At 31.1% G+C, this 24,510-nt stretch overlaps 3 protein-coding genes and 1 pseudogene across 7 annotated transcripts; 2 read left to right on the forward strand and 2 right to left on the reverse strand.

Annotated features, from left to right (window-relative positions):
• Positions 1-476: 476 nt before the first annotated feature.
• LOC107911552 (putative clathrin assembly protein At2g01600) lies at positions 477-5,615 on the forward strand. Of its 4 annotated transcripts, none has more exons than XM_016839388.2 (15): positions 477-872; positions 958-1,027; positions 1,158-1,255; positions 2,877-3,015; positions 3,132-3,259; positions 3,338-3,430; positions 3,540-3,590; positions 3,683-3,748; positions 3,833-3,898; positions 4,014-4,094; positions 4,180-4,260; positions 4,352-4,513; positions 4,589-4,670; positions 4,755-4,876; positions 5,047-5,615. In XM_016839388.2, the coding sequence occupies exons 1-15, from the start codon at positions 783-785 to the stop codon at positions 5,401-5,403; spliced, it is 1,686 nt and encodes a 561-aa protein (XP_016694877.2). In that variant the 5' UTR covers positions 477-782; the 3' UTR covers positions 5,404-5,615. The 4 variants fall into 4 exon arrangements, with proteins under 4 accessions (XP_016694877.2, XP_016694878.2, XP_016694879.2 ...); XM_016839389.2 differs by having other exon boundaries at positions 4,355-4,513; XM_016839390.2 differs by lacking the exon at positions 477-872 and having other exon boundaries at positions 965-1,035.
• A 983-nt stretch (positions 5,616-6,598) lies between these two features.
• Positions 6,599-14,848, forward strand: LOC121228298 (phosphoglucomutase, cytoplasmic). 2 transcript variants are annotated; one of them, XM_041111742.1, is made up of 19 exons: positions 6,599-6,836; positions 7,081-7,174; positions 7,920-8,001; positions 8,513-8,568; positions 9,403-9,516; positions 9,652-9,714; positions 9,801-9,920; positions 10,004-10,104; positions 10,345-10,404; positions 10,498-10,597; positions 10,706-10,863; positions 10,956-11,051; positions 11,903-11,966; positions 12,059-12,140; positions 12,227-12,402; positions 12,492-12,568; positions 13,405-13,537; positions 13,653-13,769; positions 14,582-14,848. In XM_041111742.1, the coding sequence occupies exons 2-19, from the start codon at positions 7,097-7,099 to the stop codon at positions 14,651-14,653; spliced, it is 1,749 nt and encodes a 582-aa protein (XP_040967676.1). In that variant the 5' UTR covers positions 6,599-6,836; positions 7,081-7,096; the 3' UTR covers positions 14,654-14,848. The 2 variants fall into 2 exon arrangements, with proteins under 2 accessions (XP_040967676.1, XP_040967677.1); XM_041111743.1 differs by having other exon boundaries at positions 6,605-6,836; positions 7,048-7,174.
• Positions 14,849-19,385: 4,537 nt separating this feature from the next.
• LOC107911555 (plasmodesmata-located protein 6-like) lies at positions 19,386-20,287 on the reverse strand (annotated as a pseudogene).
• Positions 20,288-20,761: 474 nt separating this feature from the next.
• On the reverse strand, positions 20,762-24,270 carry LOC121228299 (probable peroxygenase 5). Its single transcript, XM_041111744.1, has 6 exons — positions 24,022-24,270; positions 23,794-23,913; positions 23,614-23,699; positions 22,691-22,785; positions 21,754-21,879; positions 20,762-21,149 (listed from the first exon to the last, which is right to left on the reverse strand). The coding sequence occupies exons 1-6, from the start codon at positions 24,056-24,058 to the stop codon at positions 20,993-20,995; spliced, it is 621 nt and encodes a 206-aa protein (XP_040967678.1). The 5' UTR covers positions 24,059-24,270; the 3' UTR covers positions 20,762-20,992.
• Between the last annotated feature and the right edge of the window lie 240 nt (positions 24,271-24,510).

Below are 24,510 nucleotides of genomic sequence, written 5' to 3' on the forward strand. Positions count from 1 at the left end.
ATTTGTTCATAAAAATTAAAAGTAGCAACATCATCAAAGCAACAAAGTCTTTAAAAAATTAGCATCATCTCTCTCTTTGACAAAGCAAAATACAAAAAACTTTATTTTCTGATCATCGATACTAACCGGCAAATCGATTTGGATCTAAAGTATATTTTTTTATTTATCGATGAGTATTTATCCACCCTGGTTGTTGAATCGCAACTTAAAACTTGCTAGTTGAACTTTAAAAAGAAAAAAAAATTAACAACTCATCAATGACTTAAATAAAAACTATGGAACAATTCAATGACTTAAATGAAAACTTTCGAATAGTTCAATAATCATTTTGTAACTTTTTATAGTTAAATGATCAAAATGTAAACTTAATAACAGTTTAGTGGCTTCAAGTGTAGTTTACCCAAGAAAAAAGTTAGTTAAACAATAAAAAGTTGAAAATCAATAAATAAAAGAAAAAAGAAAACAAAGAGAATCTGTAGTCTTAGCAGTTTTTTTTTTTTTTACAAAAGAAAGCGTCAATGAAGGACGAACAGCGTTGATCAAGAGCCTCCAATCAATTGTTTTTCTTTCTTTCAATTCTCTTTTTCTTTCTTTGTTTCTTTCACCCTTTCATCGGTTCTATCCTCTCTGTCGCTCTCTAATAGACATAGAAAAAACAAAAAAGAAAATGGAAGTCTCAATCAGCACATACTTAATATAAAAAAAAAAAAACCCCGAAAGAAAATATTGAAAATCAAAGTAAAAAAGAAGAAAGAAATCTGGGTTTTTAATTTTGTATACAGATGGGGACTCTTCAAACATGGAGAAAAGCATATGGTGCTCTTAAAGATACTACAAAAGTCGGTCTCGCTCATGTCAACAGTGATTTCGCGGTAAAATCATGTCTATATTTGATTATTTTGTTGTTTTTCTATATTTAGTATCTGAATTTTGATTGGATTTTTTTTTTATAATTAGGATTTGGATGTAGCCATTGTTAAAGCGACTAACCATGTTGAGTGTCCTCCAAAAGAAAGACATCTTAGAAGTGAGTGAGTGAGTTCATTTGGTTTTTTTTTTTAATTTTTAAGTTTGAATTTGCAGATTTAATTTAGTTTCATTTGAGGTTTTTGATTTCTGGGATTATCATATGAGGATTTGAGTTCATTTTTTTGTAGAAATTTTTGTTGCTACATCAATGATTCGGCCTCGAGCAGATGTTGCTTATTGTATTCATGCACTTTCCCGCCGATTGGCCAAGACTCGTAACTGGACGGTATTGTTTTTTTTACTACTTTTAATAATGATCGAAATCGTACTAATTGGAGTAGTTTGCAAAGTGTTGAGTGGACGGATCTTGGGTATTGTTTCCGAGGAAAGTTCTGTTTTTCGACTTTGACTAGAGTCTGAATGTTTGAAAAACCGGCACGTTCACATGGTGGGAGAGTCTTTTCGGGTGCTTGATAAGTTGAACCATGTGTGTAGGACTCGAATCAATGCCCTGGTGCATAGATTTGAAGGCATGGTTCGCTTTATCAAACACCTCAGCTAAGCACTCTTACTCTGTGAATACGTCGTCTCTTCACGCAATCGGCCTCTTATTAGAGTCAGGAGATAAAACCTTCACCGGTAACAATATCAAACCATTGAGGGATTCGTCAGCTCTTGAAGGACAATACTTCGCATACTTCTCCCGGTTTCAAACCAATCTGTAATTGGGTGGTTATTGCCTTAATTGGGAGAAGTTTGTGAAGTGTCATTTATCGAGAGTTGATGGACCCTTTAACGGATTTAATATTGTTTCCAGTAGAGGTTGTCTTCCGATTCCAAGTTCTTGAAAAACATTCATCGAGTGCCTGATAAGTCAAATCTATGCCCTATAGCATTCTCACCAAAAAAATGCCCTATAGCTACATGGGTTTCTAGTCGAACCAAGCACATTGTGCATGGTTCTCTTATTAGTCACTTCAACGAAGTGCCCCGCTCACTGACTCTTCATGCATTAGAGCCCTCATCTAAGTTAGAAGATATAACCGGTACCCGAGATAATATCAAAATTTTGAGTGGATTTATTGACTGTTGGTGGAGGACACTACGCATATTTCTTCTGATAAAATTGGCTTCCAAATTTGATTTCGAATATGAGAGTTTCCAACTGGTTATTGATTGATGTGCAGTTGAAATTAATATTTTTTCATTGTATATTTGTTAGATTTTTTAGCATTAGTTATGTTAATATGAGCATGATAGGAGGTACTACCATGAATCATATGTATAATTTATACCTATATTCCCGACTTGATTGATATGATGCAGGTACAAGTATCTGTTCAATTTATTTTTTCATGTATTTTGAGTTCTTTGGATGGTTATATCCAATGCGCCATGTTCCAATATGCCTTGGATATGTAAAAGTACCGTAAAGGCTTGTGTACGAGGAGTTAGTTTGCATTTTACTTCATTTACTCAAAAAAATGGGTAAATTGTTCCTTGTACATTAGATCAAAGAACAAACTAATCCCTTTTGTTAAAAATTTTATCTATTTCTATTGTTAAAAACTAGTGTGGCTGATGCAATAACCAAACAGTTACACTTGACATATCATGTGTACCTCATGCTAACATATAAGACCAATTTTTAATAGTAAAAATGGATGAAATTTATAACACAATGACCAATTTGCTCTTTGATATTATGTGTAGGGACTAATTTGTCCATTTTTTTACTAGAGGGGGCAAAATGCAATTTAACTCCTAGTACAAGGGCCTCCATGGTACTTTTACCACCTCGGATTTGTGGTGCTAGAGTTCTAAGTTAACTACCTTTGGATTACAAGCTTTGATATTGGTAAACAAACTTATATTGTAATCTTTTTTCCTTCTACATTATTTAATAGGTAGCATTGAAAACACTCATAGTTATCCATAGAGCATTGAGGGAAGGTGATCCTACTTTCAGAGAAGAACTTTTAAATTTCTCACAAAGAGCAGGCATTCTCCAAATTTCTAATTTCAAGGACGATTCGAGCCCTATTGGTGAGCTTTTAATCTCTCGCTTTGTTGGGTCTCAGCTTGTGATATATGCACATGCTTTTCTGTGTGTTTTTTGGTCATTGCTGCGCTAAAAACTTCAGTTTGATTATGCCTTTCAGCATGGGATTGCTCTGCGTGGGTACGTACATACGCATTGTTTTTGGAAGAAAGACTCGAGTGCTATAGTATTCTGAAGTATGACATAGAAGCCGAGCGTCTCCCGAGACCTGTCCTGGGGCAGGATAAGGTAATTACATAGGTATCCGGTGTTTCCCTTTTGAGGATTCATGGCCTGCTGCTAAATTTTGTTAGTTTTAATCGGCAGGATTACAGTAGAACCACAGAGTTGGACAGCGAAGAATTGTTAGAGCAACTACCTGCTCTGCAGCAATTGCTTTATCGTCTCATTGGTTGCCGGGTAGTTTATTATATGCTGATCTTGTAGAGTTTAGTTTTGTCTTGTCAATGCATTCGACTTTGTTTCACCTGATCGGGAAAGTTAATAGACTACCCTGCTTTTCTTGCAGCCAGAAGGTGCTGCTGTAGCGAACTATGTCATACAATATGCTTTGGCTCTGGTATTTTTACTCTCTTTTTCTTTATTATGTATTTGCATTGTATTCTTTTTGTATTCAAAAGTATTTTGACCTCGTAATATCGCGATTTTCAGGTATTGAAGGAGAGCTTCAAAATATATTGTGCTATCAATGGTGGAATCATCAATCTTGTGGACAAGGTAATACATGAAGCTGTCCTATTTTGAGGCAGATGTGTTTTTCTTTTTTTCAAAATGGTTGCTCGAGTTGTGCTTTTATTGCAGTTTTTTGAAATGCCGAGACATGAAGCTGTCAAAGCTCTTGATATATACAGGCGAGCCGGTCAGCAGGTTATGATATATGTATATGATATATAGTTTCTTATGTTAGTAGTCGATTACCTTCTCATTCGGTTAATAATCGTTGCTGGTTCGATGATGTCTTGGTTTAATGTAATGATGGCAGGCAAACAGCCTCTCCGATTTCTATGAAGTTTGCAAAGGATTAGAACTTGCTAGGAATTTCCAGTTTCCCGTTCTCAGAGAGGTAACGGTTCTATGGAGGTGATTTGTTGTTCTGAGTCATCCCTTTCGATCATTTCGATGTTAATTGATCGCTATCGTTATTGCAGCCACCACAATCTTTTCTCGCTACCATGGAAGAATACATTAGAGAGGCACCGCGTGTGGTTACTGTTCCAATGGAATCGTTGGTTAGTACCATTTTACTTACATACATACATTATACATACATTCATACATACATACACACACACATGGAATAATATATGTTGTCATTGTCAGCAGCTTCTATTGACATACAGACCTGACGAAGGTCCTTCCGAATATACTAGACCATCCAATGATGAACCCGAGCCAACTGTGCCTGTAGATGATGTTGTAGTTTCCACTGTCGAGACTGCCCCTCCTCCACCTCAGACCAACATAGACACCGGGGACTTACTGGTAATGTTTCCCTTTGATGTTTTCTACTGTACACTGTTTCGTTTTTTTGTTGATTGCATTTTTGGTGGGATGCAGGGATTGAATTATTCGGCCCCTGATGCCTTCGCAATCGAGCAAATTAATGCTTTGGCTCTAGCCATAGTTCCGATTGATTCCGGTAAACTATATTTCTTATTCTTCCTATTTCGCCTTTTTTGATGGCTATTATTCCGATAGAAGATTGCAATTTGTTAATCTGCAGGTACTGCTCCAACGTATAGTTCCGCTGCTGGTCAATCAAAAGATTTTGATCCTACCGGATGGGAACTCGCCCTTGTTACCACACCCAGCACCGGTATTTCTGCAGCTGCCGAAAGGCAATTGGTATATGCCCTATTTTTGTACTTAAACATCTCATCCGATTTCATAAATACCGAATATGGACACCGAAAGGAAGATCTAAATGACCCGCGTGAAAAGATGAAAAGATGAAAAGATGAGATACATTGAGGACTTTAATCATCTAACTGGCTATGTTTTCGAAAACATTTCAGGCTGGTGGATTGGACTCACTCACTCTCAACAGTTTATACGATGAAGCAGCCTATCGAGCTTCTCAGCAGCCTGTATATGGTAGCACCACAGCTCCAAATCCGTTCGAGGTACAAGATCCATTCGCCATGTCGAATAGCATTGCTACCCTTATAGCAGTGCAAATGTCAGGAATGACTCAACCGCAAAACAATCCTTTCGATGCTTACCAACCTTATCAGCAACAACATTTGACTATCCCGAGCGCATCGAATCCGTTTGGTGATGCAGGGTTCGGGACGTTTCCAGTGAACCAAACAGCCGTTATCGCTCAGCCTCATGCCAATAACAATCCCTTCGGAAGCACAGGCTTATTGTAGTGTTAAATTTCAAGAGCCAATTCGTGTATTTCGGTCAATACGGTCTGACCGGTTTCCGATATGTTTCGGAGTTGAGCAAGTGTGTAGGTTGTTTTTACTTTCACCCCCACAGGTTTAATTTCTTTTCACTTCAGCATCAGTTTTTACATGTGTTTGGGTTGTAAAAAATCAATGAGTTAATGGTTAAAAGCTCTAATATTGCAATTAATTTATATTGAAAAGGTCCGAATTCATAAAATTCACATTCTTAAATCTGTTTTAAAATCTGAATTTATTTATTATTTATATTAGATTTGATAATTATTATCTGAATCCGGTTAAATTAAAATTTGAATATTATTTAAAAATAAAAATTTTGTAATAATTAAAATATTGAAAATTTAATATTATTTGAATTTGCAATATAAAACTTCACAAAAATATTTTGCATTACTAATATTTTCATTAATATATCTTTTCATTATTTGATTTTCTATCGATTGAGCAAGATAATACACAAATTCACATGCGAGGGATCCATCTTAAGAAGTAAACGAATAAATCGCTTTAGACTTTGTTTTTCTTTTAAACTAGTTTATTTTTACTCCAAAAAAAAAGGATAATGCAACATTTAGTCCTTAAACTTCTTAATTTTTTTCAACTTGTTCACTGACTCTTATTTTTGGTTCGCATTATAATTTTGTTATACTTTTTAGGTCTTATATAAAACTTTTAGATGAGTGCCACGTCACCACACCTGAAAGGAATAACTTAGGAACCAAGTTGAAAAAACAAAAAAAAGTTTAAGGATCAAGGTAGAAAAGGTAGCCAAATTCAGGGGCTAAATACAACTTTACCCCATTTCTAAAAAATTCATGCCCAACGGTTCAACCTATTGGTCCATCTACAATTTGAAAATAGGATAAACTATACTAATACTCGCTAAATTATTAATAAATTTTATTTTTAGTCACTCAATTATGAAAAGTTATAAAATGGTCATCCAACTATTCAATTTTACCTTTTTTATTACCAGTTGGCTAATGTGAATACAAAAATACCAAAAAATCTAAGATAGTTGAGTTAATAAAAAATACAAAATTAAATAGTTGGGTGACCAATTTATAACTTTTTATATTTGGGTAATAAAATAATTACTAATAGTTGAGTGAGAATATAGTTTACCCTTAAGAATATAGTACCGGTTTTTTCCCTACAAAACCTTTTGATCTCAAAATCCGGCTGGAACGAACCGGGTTTGTCAAATACCAGCGAAGGACTCGTTCATCCGAAACAAACAAACAAATAAGAGAGGTTTTTAAATTCCACTCGATCCAATTGCAACCTTCCAGTTCTCTCCATTGCCATAATCCATAAAAATAAGTAAATAAACACTGTCGCTTTCTCATTAGCCAGCTTCGAAGATTCGCATATTACTTTGATCTCTCCAACGAGTGAGCTCCATCTCTTTCTTGAATTTTTGTTTTTGCTTTTTAATTTGTTAAAATGAATGAGATTTGTGTTTACATTGATTTATATTGATTGATCTGAGGAGAGTGAGCTCCATATCTTTCGCGATTTTTCACTTATTTTTTGTTTTCTGTTTTTCACCTTTTTTTGGTTAAGATTAATGAGATTCGTGTTTGGATTGATTGCACTTGATAGATCTGAGGAGCTGAGTGTTTTCCTTTTTGGCAGAATTTAAGTAACAAAAATGGTGTTCGAGGTGATGAAAGTGCCAACGACGCCGTTTGATGGCCAGAAGCCAGGCACTTCTGGACTTCGTAAGAAGGTTTTTTTTCTTCTTAATCTTTTGATTCGTTATCCGATGCGTTGATCTCTCGTTTTTGTTCGATTTGATGCGTTTGACGATGCATGCAAGTGTTCATCATTGAATCAGATCTCATAAAATAAAATTAACTTCGTTTTTTTATAGATAAGCTGTAATTCTTTAATGTAAAAACACAGAAAAATGACCGGAATCTTATGATTTTCGCCCGTGTTTTATTTGTCATTTTTAAAGTTTTAACTTAAATTATAATTTATTTATTTTTGGTCGACTATAATTTCAAGTCCAGTATTCTCTTTTTTATATATTTAGAAGTCTAATAATGCGTCAAAGTTCCATCTCATTCAGATCATAGTTTCTGCTTTTGATCTTATAACTATATGTTAAATGAAGCTTTCGATGGTTTATTTTATCGTAGTTTTATATTTCTATATTTTCATGATTCTACAAATGTTTATTAATGGAAGCCGACCAGTATAATTTACTGTTTCTGCTTTTGATTTTAATAACTATATGTTAAATAAAGCTTTCAATGGTTTATTTTATCGTGTAGTATTATATTTCTATTTCATGATTCTACAAATGTTTATTAATGGAAGCTGACCAGTATAATTTACTGTTTTAATACTCTTAAATTGATCGTAACAAATAATGACTAACTAGTTCCTATATTTTTCTTACAAATAATGCTCTTTTATTGCTTTGCTTGTTTGTTTAATTGAACAATTTGGCTCTTTGATCTTCCCAGGTGAAAGTTTTTGTTCAGCCTCATTATTTGCAGAATTTCGTACAAGCAACATTCAATGCCCTTACACCCGAGAAAGTTAAGGGTAGGGACTTTTTATGCGTGGGTGTTTTCTAGCTTTGTTAATTTAAGTACATTCTTTGAGTTTATGATTTTTACTTCAATTTTAACAATTGTAGTTTGCATCTATAGAACCCTATATTAAACATGAGTCCTTGGGACCCTGGCAATCTTTAAGTTCTGTAGCCTTTTTTCTTTATCTTTTCATGTACGAGGAGAGCTCAGATTTAAGATTTTTACCCTAACCCAGATAGAAATACCAAGAGTGTACATGCACAGTCATGGTGCTCTGACAACATGCAGTTCTAATTTGTTGGATAATGCTTGTAGTGCATATAAAGCTCAACTTCTCTAGTGTTTCCCTAATTGTTTTGGTAGAAATCTATTTTTTATCTTGAAAGACCAATTCTGAAATATCTACAAGTAAAATTTGATATAACAATTGAGTATTTATTTTGTTTTTATTTCACTGCCTTTCTTGGTTATGTTCATTCAGTGGATTACAATGGCTTTCTCTAATTTCTTCATGGATGTAGGTGCCACACTTGTCGTTTCTGGTGATGGTCGTTATTTCTCAAAGGATGCTGTTCAGGTACTGCAACTTTTTGAATCTAAATTTAGATAATGTAAAATAAACTTTCTTAAACTATCACATGATATTTCTACTAATTCTTTGTTACATTCCTCCTTGTATGGTGTATTAGTATTAGTTGATCCTGGTTAACCAGTATAAAAAAATGTGAAAGTAATATCTGGTCAACTCACATCTTCATCTTTGAAGCCCCTCATAATTTTTGTTGAATAATTAATTTGTGATTTCTGTGGCCGTGTCATCTTTCCTTCTTTTTCTGAAATGCTGCACTTTATGATGCAGTCTATATCTATCGTGAGTTAGTTGCTCAACATATATGTTTTTAGAGTATCTAATGACAGAGAGGCATACCATCAATGAGAAAAAAAAATCTTTCCTGTTATTATTTTATTAAAAGAGTGCTTTTCAAATTTGATTTTTCTGTCAAAAGCTTTCTGGACTATCTTACTCAACTTTGGTCTCTGTTGGAGACTCATGCCTCAACCTTCAAACTTAACAATTTTTTTGTAATGGGTATGTTTTACTGATTTAGGCTTGTCTAGCTTAACTTATTTAAACTTGGTCTGAGGATCTAGTCACTCTCTGAATTTCTTTTATTCCGACCCTTTCAAAGTGGGAAGCTATGTGGGCTAGGAAATGCCTAATGTAAGTTGCTACACGTGCTCCTTATTGAATCTGGTTTATGTATTGGTGCACAAACACTAAATAAAATGCTCTAAATTGTGTGCATTATGATGTTATCCTTTCTGAAAATTATATATGAAATATCATCTGGTAATCAGTTATTAACCATTGCCTAATTGCTCAGTGTGGTAATGTCTGTTAAATTGACAGATAATAATCAAGATGTCAGCTGCAAATGGAGTAAGGCGTGTATGGGTTGGTCAAAACGGATTACTTTCTACTCCAGCTGTATCAGCTCTAATACGCGAAAGGGTTGGTGCAGATGTGAGTGTTATTACTCCAATTGCACACATAGCTGTTATTATGTTTGTTTTCCTTTCCAATATTGGGCTGTAGTAAAATTTTGATTTATATGTAGTTGACAGTACTAATGTTCTGCTTGTAAACTTTTAATTCCAGGGATCCAAAGCAACTGGTGCTTTTATTTTGACAGCCAGTCACAATCCCGGTGGCCCTAATGAGGTAATGCCTAACTTTTTCTAAAAATTGATTTTATATGCAACATTTGAAAGATGCATGATACTTTTGCTTTTGTTTATTTACTGCAGGATTTTGGAATTAAATACAACATGGAAAATGGGGGACCTGCTCCAGAGGCCCTCACTGATAAGATCTTTGAGAACACAAAAACTATTAAAGAGTACTTGATTGCTGATGAGCTACAAGAAGTTTGTCTTGCATCCTTAGTACAATGTTTTTCATTTTCTTTATTCTTTTTAAGTTAATGTTGTCAATTTGTTGCATAATCCAGGTAGACATTAGTACAATTGGTGTCACCAACTTTTCGGGGCCTGATGGACCGTTTGATGTCGAGGTTTTTAATTCAGCAAGTGACTATGTGAAATTGATGAAGTAAGTTGTTCTTCCCATCTTTCTATACTTCCCTTGATTGGAATTGTTAGTATTTCAATTTAAGTTCAAAACCTAAGAGCTCCAAGGAAAATCATCTGCATGGACTAAAATTCTGTGACATAATTTCACTTCATGTTATTGGTTTCCCTGTTGTTGCATTCTGACCTCTCAGGGTTCTTAATATTAGCAGCTATAATGCATGCAGTCTAAACACTAAACCCCTTTGCCTCTATTTGTCAGGTCAATTTTTGACTTCGAGCTTATCCGCAAGCTGCTTTTATCTCCGAAGTTTACATTCTGGTATGCAGATTTTGCCTTTACACATAGGACATATTTCTAGCATATATCTAATTTTTTGGTTTAAAGATGTAACTCTTTCCCTTCTTATTGAAGCTATGATGCACTTCATGGTGTTGCTGGAGCTTATGCAAATCGCATCTTTGTGGAAGAGCTTGGGGCACAACAAAGCTCACTTTTGAACTGCACACCCAAGGTCTTTTTAAGTTTTTGAAGAATTGTAGGGATTGATTATATGTTGCTTCTATGTTTATCCAAATAGATGAGACATTTCCTTGTTGGTGCTTGACTTAATGCAAACCAGGAGGACTTTGGCGGAGGACATCCGGATCCCAATCTGACTTATGCCAAGGAGTTGGTTGAGCGCATGGGATTGGGAAAATCGAACTCTGGTGTTGAACCACCAGAGTTTGGTGCTGCTGCTGATGGTGATGCTGATCGTAACATGATCTTGGGTAAAAGGTAGTGTTTCCATCTACAAAATCTGGTTAACATCTTAATAATAATAACTAAGCCTTCTAAAATTTGCTCTTATAACTTATTTGCTTTGTTAGGTTCTTTGTCACTCCATCAGATTCAGTAGCCATCATTGCTGCAAATGCTGTTGGTGCAATTCCTTACTTTTCTTCTGGTTTGAAGGGAGTTGCCAGGTTTCTATTGCAGCACTATTTAACTTCTTTTTTGTGCATAGCATGTTATTAACCCTACTTCCTATTGGATTTCAACCAGTCTTAGCATCCAGCTGGTCCTTTCAAAATGCCAATTTTCGTACTAAAATGATCAAAATAAAACATCATGCTCATTGCCACTAAAGTTTAATTTTCTTTTCTATGCTTGAAATCTTTACAAGGTGAAAATGTGTATCGCTTTTCTCTTTAACATGTTCAAGTGGATCCTTTTATCTCCGAGGACAAAACAATTCATAGCTGTTATGTCAAGACTGTTTCTTCAAAAATGAGATCTCATGTCCTATGATAAAAATAGTTAATCATTGTTGCTAAAGTTTGAAATGTGAAATTCTGAATATTAGAAAAAGTGTTTTTCGGGTATAAGTACAATGGAGGCCCCTGTACTAGGTGTGAGATTGCATTTTGCCCCCTCTACTCAAAAAATGGGCAAATAAGTCCCTATATAATAGATCAAAGAGCAAACTGATCCTGTATAGTTTTTAACAGTAGAAATAGATGAAATTTTATCAGAATGACCAATTTACTCTTTGATCTAATGTACATGTACTAATTTGCCCATTTTTTTAGTAGAGGGAGCAAAATGCAATCCAGCTCCTAGTACAAGGGCCTCCATGTGGCACTTTTACCATGTTTTCTTTCAGGCATGCCTTGATGTGTTTCTGTTTAGGCCTGCATAATATGCTTCTCACATCTAGAACACACTTAAACTCTTATTCAATTTCAATATGATGTTTCGGATATAATAAACATATAAAATCACCAATGTTTACTTGGTCTCCATTGTAATTATATTCTGGATATGCTGCTCATAGGAGTATGCCCACATCAGCTGCCCTTGACGTCGTGGCCAAGAGTTTGAACCTGAAATTTTTCGAGGTATTACATAGAAAGTTATTATCAATAATATTTCCCTCTGGCCTTTTTTTTTTTTTTCTTTACAAACAAACTACTTACCTATTCTCTTCTAGGTACCTACTGGCTGGAAATTTTTTGGGAATTTAATGGATGCTGGACAATGTTCTATTTGCGGGGAAGAAAGTTTTGGAACTGGTTGGCATTTAATTATCCTACACATGAAGTATATCAGTTTTATTAGGTACTATGAGAGACTTACAGAACCTACTATCCATGAACAGGCTCTGACCATATACGTGAGAAAGATGGAATCTGGGCTGTTTTAGCCTGGCTTTCAATCCTTGCGTATAAAAACAAGGATAATCTCAATGGGGATAAGCTTGTGACTGTTGAGGATATAGTTCGTCAGCATTGGGCTACCTATGGTCGACACTATTATACTCGATATGACTATGAGGTATATGACATTGTTTTTTTTCTTTGTTTCTATGTTTTGCCTACAGATATTGAGGGAGTATCTAACTAAATTCATTTTGTTTCATGAAGAATGTGGATGCTGGTGGAGCAAAGGATTTAATGGCAAATATGGTTAAAAGGATGTCATCCCTTGATGAAGTTAATACGTAAGTGTATATATTTACTAATTTTAGAACCACACAACCACTTCCTGGAATTATGCCATTATTCAATGGTTTCTTTTGGAGGATTGCCATTCTCTGGTAAAGTATCATGAGGACCCTGTACTAGGAGTTAGATTCCATTTTGCCCTCTCTACAAAAAAAAAGGGCAAATTAGTCCCTATACATTAAATTAAAGAGCAAATTGGTCCTTTCTGTTAAAAACTTCATCTATTAGGACTTTTAAAAACTAACGTAGCTGGTAGTATAACCAGACAATGGCATGTGACGTTGCCATTTTAACAGCAAAAATGAATGGAAATTTTAACAAAATGACCAGTTTGCCCTTTATAATTTGCCCCTTTTTTTAGGAGGAGCAAAATGCAATCTGACTCCTAGTACAAGGGCTTCTATAGTACTTTCACCCCATTCTCTCCATTTTTTCCAAAATTTTCATATATTTGGATAATCGTACCCTTATACCCATTATCGAGTATGTTTGGACCCGAATTCTTCAAGAAAAATGAAGAGTTGGGAGTTCTATAGCTTGGGTTGTAAGTGATGTTTTCTTCTAATTAGTTGCTAAGTGCTAGATACTGACAACCTTCTTCCTTAATCCTGTTTAACAGTAATATGTCACTGTATATATGATAACCATTTTTGCTAGCTTAATGGGTTATCATCTTATTGAGCTTGCTAAAGGTTTTCATTTCGAAGTTGTAACTTGGAACTCAAGCATTGCAATTTAAAATTATTATGTTGATTTCAATCATTATTCCTAAAGATCTTCCTTGAAATGTTTCAGTTTCTTTCGATGATCCTATGCTTTCTCTATCATGCAGCATCGTGAAGGGGGCCCGATCAGATGTGTCAAAAGTTGTCAACGCTGATGAGTTTGAATACAAGGATCCCGTTGATGGTTCAGTTTCAAAGCATCAAGGTATTCGGTTTTTGTTCGAGGACGGATCACGATTGGTAAGTCAACTTCCTCATGTTTACTAACAAAAAGTTACCTGTGCAAATGCCATTGTTTTCTAGTGCAGTTTCTAGAGCTAATCTAAAGTAACTGCAATTGAAACTTCATATGTAGGTCTTCCGTCTCTCTGGAACTGGTTCAGAAGGTGCAACTATCCGTCTGTACATCGAGCAATACGAAAAGGATCCATCAAAAATAGGAAGAGATTCCCAAGAAGCTCTTGCTCCTCTTGTGAGTCCTTAAATTTCTATGTAAAAATATTCACGGTTTATATGTATATGTAATTTAATTGCACCAAACTTCCCAAACTATGATCCTTATTCTAAATTGGTCTTTAAACTTTAAAACATTCTAATTACATCCTCAAACTATCGATATGATATTAAAAAGGTCCTTCTATTACTAAAGTATTTAATTTAACTGTTAAATGAGAAGCTAGATCTTATATGACATAATTTAAAATGAAAATTTTAAAGAAAAACCAATATTTTGAAAATATTGGTTTTGAGGTTTTCAAAGCTTTTACAGAAACTATCATTCACTTTTTTTTTAATTTTATTTTTTGTTTGTAATTTTAAAAGTTATGTGGGAACATTTTACTTTTCTTTAAAATTTTCATTTTAAATTATGTCAGATAAGATTTTATGGGTCATTTAATGGATAATTAATGGTTTTAAGAATGGAAGGACCTACTTGATATAACATCAATAGTTTAAGGATGTAATTAGAGTGTTTTGAAGTTTGAAGATCAATTTAGATTGAGTGTCATAGTTTGGGGATGTCTAATGCAATTCTCTCTCTCTCTCTCTCTCTATATATATATATATATATATTTGATAAATTGATGATGAAGTTGTTGCAATATGCTTCATTTCTTTTTAAATTGGTTTTTTTTTTTCATTTTTTTTAACAATATACCTGAAGGTTTGTATCGTCTTGTTTAATGCTGCTTGTAGCTTTAAAAAAAATTCACTAGCAGTGAATACGATAATTTCTCATATATATATATATATATAGACACTAACTCTTGCTATTGATATCAGGTGGAAGTTGCTCTGAAACTTTCGAAGATGCAGGAGTTCACCGGCCGATCCGCACCAACTGTTATCACATAGATTCATTCTGCTACATGTTAAGGTGTGTTTGATTTAATTTTGAGCAAAAGGGAACATAAATAAAGTCCTCATAAGATACGCTATATATATATCTATGTCATTGTGCATCCTTGCCATGAGTACTTGAGAATGGCAAATGGCAATAATGCTTACTCATCAAAATTTTTGACAATATTATTTGAGGATTTATTTGAATTTTAGTTGTTTTTCAAGTATTGAATAATTTTAGGTTTAATGCTTGATTGGGTCTTTCTCATTTCTGGTTTGAATTGGTTTTGAATTTGTAATGGTCAGTTAGGTTAGAGTTAAACTTTTGTGTGCTCACATTGATATGCTTATTTGTCAATCAAAGGTTACATAATCTCAATCCTATATGCGGAATTCACTAATTAACATTTTGTGTATATGTGTGTGTTTAAAATCATGTGTTAGAAAATATTTCAAAAAAAAAAATTAATTGAAATTAATTCAGTTTGGATTAGTTTACCCATATAGTTTAGTTAAAAAGATTAAGAATTTTAAAAATTCTATTAATTCAATTATTAAAAGTCTGATTAGGTTATTAATTGCACAGGTCATTTGAACAACCCTGTGTACTGCAAAATATTAAGACAATTGAATTATGTTTTCTTTTTTGGTCGATAGTTGGGTGATTTAAAAAAAGACTAAATTGAATAGTTAAACAATTATTTTTTAATATTTTATAATTGGATGACAAAAGAAAAAATAAACATAGTTGGGTGACTACTATATTAGTTTACCTAAATATTAATCAATTTTAATAGACGTAAGTTGTTGGAGTGATTTGCAATTTGGGGGTCAGCTCAGCTCAAAAGATTGTTTATTAACTTAAAATTATATTTATTTAAATTTAATTATAAAAATACCTAAATATTAATATAAATTATGAATATATAGATATATCTTTTAATTTTTTTAATATTATATGAATAATAGATTTAAACTTTTAAGTTAAGCTAAGTTAAGGAAGGAAAATATGAAAACCAATCTAACCCAACTCATAAATAAATCCGTAAGTACATGAAGGCATAGGAAGAGATGAAATGGATGTTGTTGAATAGATATGTTTAAGTATTATATTATAATTATTTTTTTCTCCTACATCTCTTTTGCAAGTGTCAAAAGTGTTCTAGAATGGTATAAATAAAACTTTTTTTTTACCAAAAACAAAGACAAATTAAATCTAAAATGATTACTTAAAAATGTTATGTAATAAATTTGGTTGAAAGATAAAAAAATATTTGAAAAATACGTATTTTTGAGTATTAGGATAGAAAATGATATTTTATTTATTTATTTTCTTTTTACTTTTTCACTAACATAATCTTACTCTTGCAAATAAGAAAGAAAATTAAACATTTTTAATATATATATGCAATTTTAATCTACAACTACAAATAATAAACTCAAAGCTTTTGCCAACTATTAATATTAAAAAGTAAGAAAAAGAATTTTCTAATAATAACACCCAAAAAGAAACATACACTAACTACAGCACTACATGGAAAGTGTTAAAGTAATCATAGTGTTAGGCCATGGTTGTCAATGCTCAATTGACAAGTTGTGGGCAATGTCAAACTATCTTTAGGCTTTTTCTTCTTTAGTTCAACTTTCTTTTCACTTGTTCCAATGTACTTTCCTTATCATTTCTATCAACCTCCTTTGGCATAAAAATATCTAGGAAATTTTAATATTATATTTTAATGTTGATATAAAATTGACGCATGTTATGCTTGGAATTTTAATATTATTGCAAACAATTAAAATTTATAACAATATTAACATTTTTTTTGCCAATTTTATTTATTTACACCAATATCAAACATAAAATATTTAATTATTCAATTTTATAATAATTTTATAATACATGAAATAATTTACACTCCTTACTATAATATACAGAGGCATAACTAGGGATGATAGTGGTCCTTTTACCTTTAAAATTTTAAATTAATAAAGATAAAATTATTCTTTGATCTTCTTTAAAAATAATAAAAATTTAATTTAATTCTTTTAAAAATTATAAAAATATAAACTATTAAAATAATAAAATTATATTTTTATTATTATAAAAAACTATAATTTAATTTCAGCACTAAAAAAAATTTCTCTCCCTCAGCTGTCTAAATATAAACACATAAAGAAATGAAGACCAAATGCAAAGGGTTTTCTTTTGGATTCCTCATGATAATTGTCAGTTTCCTTTGTTTATTTAGCTACCTGCAAAAACAATTGAAAAATAAGATGAAATGATGAGAAACTTCAAAGTTTGTGAAAGCAACAAAGCAAAAGAAGGAAAGAAAAAGCAAAAAAAGGAAAAGTGAAAGCCTATAAATAGGTATGTATGTATAATTTTATATACTCTAGATGAATTAGATGATAACGTGTGATTAAAAATTATGTAAATTTAGTTTTAAAAAACATCTTTTGACTAATTGATAATATATAAATTTATACAGTAAATACCTTTCCCTTTCTTTTAACATTTTAGATACAACTGATACAAATACTATTAGAATTATCAGTGTCTACCCAAGCTGCTCATCATCATCATTATTAATATCTTAAAAATAATGTCGATTGAGTTTCAGTTCAATTAGTATAGATATTGTTATCAATGTAATCGGATGTGGGTTCGAGCGCGTTGAAATGCTTTATCCTCCTATCTAGCGTTGGGGAGAAGCTATGGGTAGTTCTAGACATTATATCAATATATAAATATATATAATCAAAATTTATAATGATATTATTTAAAAAGTTTGTTGAAAACATAATGAACGACTTTTACGCACAAAAATATAAATAAGTCAATAATTGAATTATTATAGTTGTTTGAATCTTTTAAGGTTAACCATGCAATACTTTAATTATATTGTGTCCAAGATAATCATGATTCATGCATGTTGCTAATCTTATAAAATAGTGAAAATCATATTATCTAAGATGTATTCTTTTGAATGTTCATGCACAAAAAGGATTTTTCTTTAAAAAAAATATTATTTGGACTGTTATGTTCGATAAATATTCAAATATGGTTAGAAGAATATAATCTTTTTTAAATAGGGAAATTTTAAAATACATATATTTTACGAGAAGAGATTGTATGAAACTGTGATTTCACGTCATCCTTATACCTTTCTAATAGGAGAATGACAAAACCATATTTTTTCTCCTGATTTTCTATTTTTTTCTCTTAAAAAATTTCATTTATCATTCTCCTATTAGAAATAGATAAGAATGATGTGAAATTACAATTTCATATCATTCTTTCTCTATATTTGATACTTTAAACCTTATCATCTTCCAAATTTAAACTGAAACTTCAAAAAAAAGAAAAAGAAAAATCACACACACCTCTTTTCATTCTTAATCTTATATTATGTTCTAACTTATATAGAAGAAATATAGTGAAGAAAGGAAAAAAAAAAGGTAAAATATTTTTAATTCCATTGTGTTTAGTATATGAATTATGTAAAATAAAATGAAAAAGAAGATTATGAATAATGTTGTAAATAAAATAATCATGGAACGAATGTTTTTTCTGACCGAGTTGAGTATAATGTGTAAAAATATTCGAACTCAGACTTAATCTTATTCATGAACAATGTTGAAATCTAAATTAATTAAATATCATATTTTAAAAATGATTACTACCTAAATAAAACTTCGAATTTCTATATTTGGTATGATAATAATATATAAATTTATATATTATCAATAAACTAAAAATATTTAAAGTAAACTATAAAAATGGTCACCCCATTATGTCTTTCTTTATTTCGGTAAAATATATATTTTTTAAAATTTTAGAATTAGGACTAAATTAAAAGATTTTGTAAATGTTGAAGGTCAAATTTATTGAATTTTTTATATTTAGGATCAATTTAATAGAATGTGTAAATATTAGAGGGCTAATTTTATTATTAGACTAAGAAAAAAAACTCACATCAACTCAAAGTGACTAAAATATTTAATTTCGAAAAGTTTAGTAACTAAATCGAAAAAATTAATATTTCAATGATCAAAATAGAATGAAAAACATAATGAGGTAACCATTTTTGTAGTTTACCCTATTTTTTAATAGAAATAAATACACTATGAATCCCCCATTTATCATCTATAAAGATCAATAGACTATTAAGGTTATTTCAACATCTTAATTGCTAAGAATAATTAGGGCCCCATAATCCATTTCTATCTTATGCATTTATCATCATCATCATCATCATCATCATCATCATCATATATATATATATATATATATATCTTAAAATTTATATATAAATTGCAGTGAAAGAGCTAGGGCTGGTACTAAAATGGAAAATATTTTATTCAAGCCTTTTATGATTTATGAATTTTTAAATTAATAATAGTAAAATTTTATATTGTTTCTCAAAAATAATAAAAATTTAATTTAATCTTTTAAAAAATATAAAAATATAGACTATTGAAATAGTGAAATTACATCTTTACTATTTAAAAATATATAATTTAATTCCGGCCTAAAAAAATTTCTGACTCCATATATTTTTAAAAAAATCAAACATAAAAACAATATATTTTTAATTAATCCACAAGAAATGAAGGGTTTGGATTTTGGTACCACGCAAAATAAAAATGAAAAGGAGAAAAATAACCAAAATAACCATGCAATTCACACAGTAAATATTAATTTATATTTCACAAGGCATGAGAAAAGAGAAAATAAAAATATATAAATATTTATCTTATATTCAGACTAAATTAAACAAAAAAATAAATAAAAATAAATATGAAGAACCGCCATTGAAAAGGTGGCGAAACCGCTTATTCTTTCCAGCATGCGAGTGGTATCCACCTTCCGAGAACCGCACGTAGCACTTAGCCAAATACAATTGGCTGCCCCACACTCAGTTTTCAGCTGTCCGATTGCGTCCGATAGCCAATCTTGGCACTCACTCGGACTCAAATCACCAACACACTGAGCCACACCCTGTAAATTCCCCGACTTGCTGATCCGAAACGGCTTATACGTCCCATCAATCGCTTCCAAGTAACTCAGCACCGAGTCACGCCGAGTCAAAGCGTCCGAGTAAGACGAGAACGACGGTCCACATTTCTTCACTACCACGGTCTTATCTTCCACACCCAAAAAAGTTACATTATCGTATTTAACTAAACACCCTTCGAGTTGCAACACACCACCCGTTGAGTAAAAGCAAAGAGTTCCAATTTGACTCAACGCTTTAGCTACACAACGGTTACAGTCACGGTTGTTTAGGTCACCCCGGCATTGGAACAGCCCGTAAACGGCACTGAAACCACCGGAAGCTGACATGGTGAAGTTGTTGTAAGAAGTGAACATGGCTGAGTTGACTAGGGAAGTGAGTATCGAGTTGACGTTGTACTCGTACTGTGAGCCCGAAGTGAATTTCAGCTGCGAACAGCCTCCGAAAACGAAAGTATCGGTGCCGGAAAACGATGGCGCAACTAAGAAAATTGATAATATGAGAAAAATAACAAAAGGTGACGAAAATTTTCTCGTCGGTAAAGCCATAAGTGAAGATATTGAGAGAACAAAAAAATGTTTAAAAGAGAATATATATATACAGAAAAGAAGAGTGTAAATGAGAGAGAGAGTGTTGTGTTTAAAGAATAGGCGCTATATGATTATGAATTTTACGTAAAAAAAAAGTTTAGGGGAAATTATTGTTTTGAGTCCCTGTAACTATGTTCAAGTTTAGATTTAATTCTGTCTTCCATTTTGATATATTTTGGTTTCTATTTTTATGATTTCATCAATAGTTAATACATTTAATTATTCCTGTTAAAATATCAAATTTCCAAATGTAGAAGGGTTAAAATGTTTTTTTAATAATTAAGGGACTATTTAGATAACTCGTTCTTATAAAAATAAATGAATATTTTTATTAAAATCTAAATTTTAAAAATTATAATGTATTATTATTTTTATATGATAATAATTTTGTTTTACTTTATATAATTTATATTATTTAATATTTTACTTTGTATTATATTTTTACTAGATATTATTAGCGCACGTAAAAAAAAAAAAGTTAAACAAACATTCCTTTACAAATCCAAATATATTGAAACTATTTTTATTTTTCATTTTACATATAAATTCTCAAATAACATGGAATTTAACCAATGCAATGCAATTGCAAATTGATCAATAAATTTACTTTTACAACATAGGTTTCAGTCCCTAAAATATTGAAACCAAAATACTAGTATTATAAATTCCAAATTTTTTTAATACAAACTTTTACGAATAGTTATACGATAATAAACCAACCGAATTAAACTCTGAGTAAATTACACAGTTGCTTTCGCTTTAGCAGCTGCTCTTTCCCTCTCCAAATGTTCAAACAAGCTTCCATCATATACAGCTTTAATTGTTTCTCTCCTCAACAATCCATTTTCATCCTTGCAAAGTGTGTATAATGCTTTCCATTCAGTCCAGCTTCCAATCCTGTAAGGGAGTCATTTGTCGGATTTTATTTAAGAAAACTCTTTATTTGGTTTAGTTATTTTCGAGTCAAATGAACCAAATTTAAGTATCTTAATGCTTCACTCGGTTAGCTCGCTATCCTAGACCCTTTTATTTTTGTCATTAATTCGAAATTTTAACTTGCATGACATACTGGATTTGATCATAAAAATTCAATAACCTAAACGCTTATGTTCAACCTGAACTCAAACTGACTTGAAACTGAACCAACTCGACAAAAAAATCAAATTTCAAATTTGGATGACTTGGTTTCAATGATGTTCAAATCGAACTTCAAAATGGTCCAACCAAAATAACCTGAAATTTTTAAAACCTTATTTGACGACTTGAACCAAGACCAACCCAACCTGCCCAATCAACATATCTCCTCAGACAAAAATTATCTAGCTTAAAGTTGAGCATGAGAATCGACTTATTTAATAATAATCAAACAAGCTTAATCTAACGAGTTCAAGTGATTCAATCTTTACTTCGAACCAAACTTTAATTTTAAAATTGAATTATGAATTGGACTAAATTAAACTGTGTTTAACTTACGATAAAGAAATTTAAGAAGTATACATACCAGCCTTTGTAATCTTTAGGTTCCCTGTTAGATTTGAGCATCGCCATTAATTCATCAGATGTCAACGCATTAGCATGTGTTCGTGCGTACTTGCTGAAGATTTCATCAAATTTCGAAGGTACGAACCTATCGTATCATATAACTCTATAATTAGATATGAGATCTTAAAAATAATTCACAGAAAAATTATATCAATAAATAATGTATTAAGATATCACCAAAAATTGATAAAAATATCATGGAGACTCATATATTAGAAGCTAAATTCTATTTTGTCTCTTCTACTTAAAAAATGAGTAAATAAATCCCTATACATTAGATCAAAAAATAAACTAATCCTTCTATTAAAAAAATCATCAATTTCTATTATTAAAAATCGGTCCCTATATGTTTGCATAAGGTACACGTGACACAATGTTTCACTATATGATTATTCCCTTCGCCATCCTAATTTTTAACAGTATAATTGGATGAAATTTTTAACAAAAAAAAGATTAATTTCCTCCTTGATATATAATGTACAAAGACTAATTTGTCTATATTTTAATAGAGATAGCAAAATAGAATCTAATTACTAGTACAAAAGCCTCTATAATACTTTTACCCAAAAATCAAAATTATACCTAAAATAACAACCTTGACCTAACTTGAAATTAAATACATCCCAACATATCTCAACCCCCACCTAACTCAAAATGAAATACATCCCAACATATTTCAACCCCCACCTAACTTAATATACCCCAACATATAATAACAATGAAAAATAAAGAAATGGAATTGATGCATACCAGATCGTATGCTCAAGTGATTTAAAAAAGCTTAGATTCCTCAAAAAGTAGTGGTTACAAATTTTAGTTTAGATTATTGGAATTGAGTTAAGTTTGGACCGACCTAATAGTGTATTTTATTATTCAAAAAGTATTTATAAATTTACCTTCCTTCACGGTCGTATACACCAGAGTCACTCCCATGTTTTCCCATTTGGATGTTTTTAACCTCAATAGGAAAGAGAAGAGATGGAAATTTTCCCTGTAGAAAATAACATCATATGAATTTGGAAATTTATAATAATTTTCGAGAGATTAAAATATAATTTATTAATTCATTAATTTAGTATCATATTTTTAAAGAGATTAAACATATTTTTTTTATTTTTAAGAAATATAATGTAATTTTATTATAATTAATTTTTAATTACTCATTTTATAATATAATTTATAATTAATTTACTCATTTTATAATTATTTTTCATGTAAAAAAAAATTAATCAATAACTCTTTACATAGCATTTGTTTAATTAAGTTTTTATATAATATTAAGTTATTTTATTATTTTAAATATGAAATATTATTTTTTTATATCATTAAAACTAAAATTAATTATAAATTACATAAAAAAACTTTGATTTGATTAATTACAAATTTTTAATTTATGAAAGAAGATCTAAATCATCAATCCAAATCAATATTTGGTTTTTTTTTTCTTATCCATTTGTGTGTATATATACAATTTAATTCACATAAAATCTATACTACTCAAGCCCGTCCAACTCCTGACAAAGGAATTCCGTTGAAATAAACTTATAATTAACATTAAGAACTTAGGTTTGATTGTCAAACACTTGTTTTCTTATCATAAAAAAAAAAAAGTGACTATCATTTGAGGTAACTGTTACATCCATTGTTTTCATAATTGGACTGAAACCATCGACTGGGCAAAAAAATATAGAGATTTCAGTTTGAAAGAAGGGATTAGATTGATTTTTTATTTTGATTTTTTTTTCATAAATTTCAGTTAATATTTCAAAATAAAATAAAATGAAACATGATTTAAAAAAAGAAAAAAAAAAGAGCTTACTGGTCGAGTTGTGCCACTAAGAGAAAGGTTGATGAAGACAGCACCCGCCATTGACAATAAATAACCAGCTCCAATTGCTCGAAAACCTTAAAAAAACAAACAAAAAAAATTAACATGAATATGAAAAGAGGAATTAAAATCAATTTTTAGTTAAAAAAAGGAAAAAGAGGGAAAATAAACCTTGAAAAGTCTCCCATGGATAAACAAGGCCGTCATGATTCCTATCGAAGAACGCAGCATGTTTTTGCATCACGTTTTGATCAGTAGCCATTGTTGATCTCAGTGCATCACCATCAACTCCTGCATATACATTTACATATATATAAGCATCATTTCATACGATTAATTTCAAAAAATCACTGCAAAATCACACAGATCTAATAAAAAATAGTTGAATCTATCCATTACCGTCTTGAAAATCTTTCGATTTCGAAGAAGAAACCATGTTTACTAAAGCTGTAATTAGGGGATGAAATTAAAAAAAAAAAGAGTAAATGCAAAGAAGGAAGATTAAAGGTTTTATGAAATTTGGCTGATAAAAACGAAATTTATTTTTTCCTTTTTGGATGCTATGAAGTATGAATAACACTGCTTATAAATCTTAGGGTCATGGCTTAGCAGTTCTTTATAAGGAAACAGGCTGACACGTCTCAGGTGTGTGGCTGTCAAACTTTTCGAAAAATAAGACGCGTTTTAAAAAAAAGACAATTTTAGAAAAGTTAAAATATGACATATGTCTAGCATTCTTTATAAATTTATAATTTAATCCATAATAACATTGTCACACATGAAAACATGTGTCAAAAGAATTAAAAATATTTATAAAAAATATAATTTGATTTTTTCCACGTGTTAAAATATGGGGTTACCGCTTGTCACCATAATATTAGTAATCAA

Source organism: Gossypium hirsutum, chromosome A04 (assembly GCF_007990345.1).
Source record: "Gossypium hirsutum isolate 1008001.06 chromosome A04, Gossypium_hirsutum_v2.1, whole genome shotgun sequence".
Taxonomy (NCBI): Eukaryota; Viridiplantae; Streptophyta; class Magnoliopsida; order Malvales; family Malvaceae; genus Gossypium; species Gossypium hirsutum.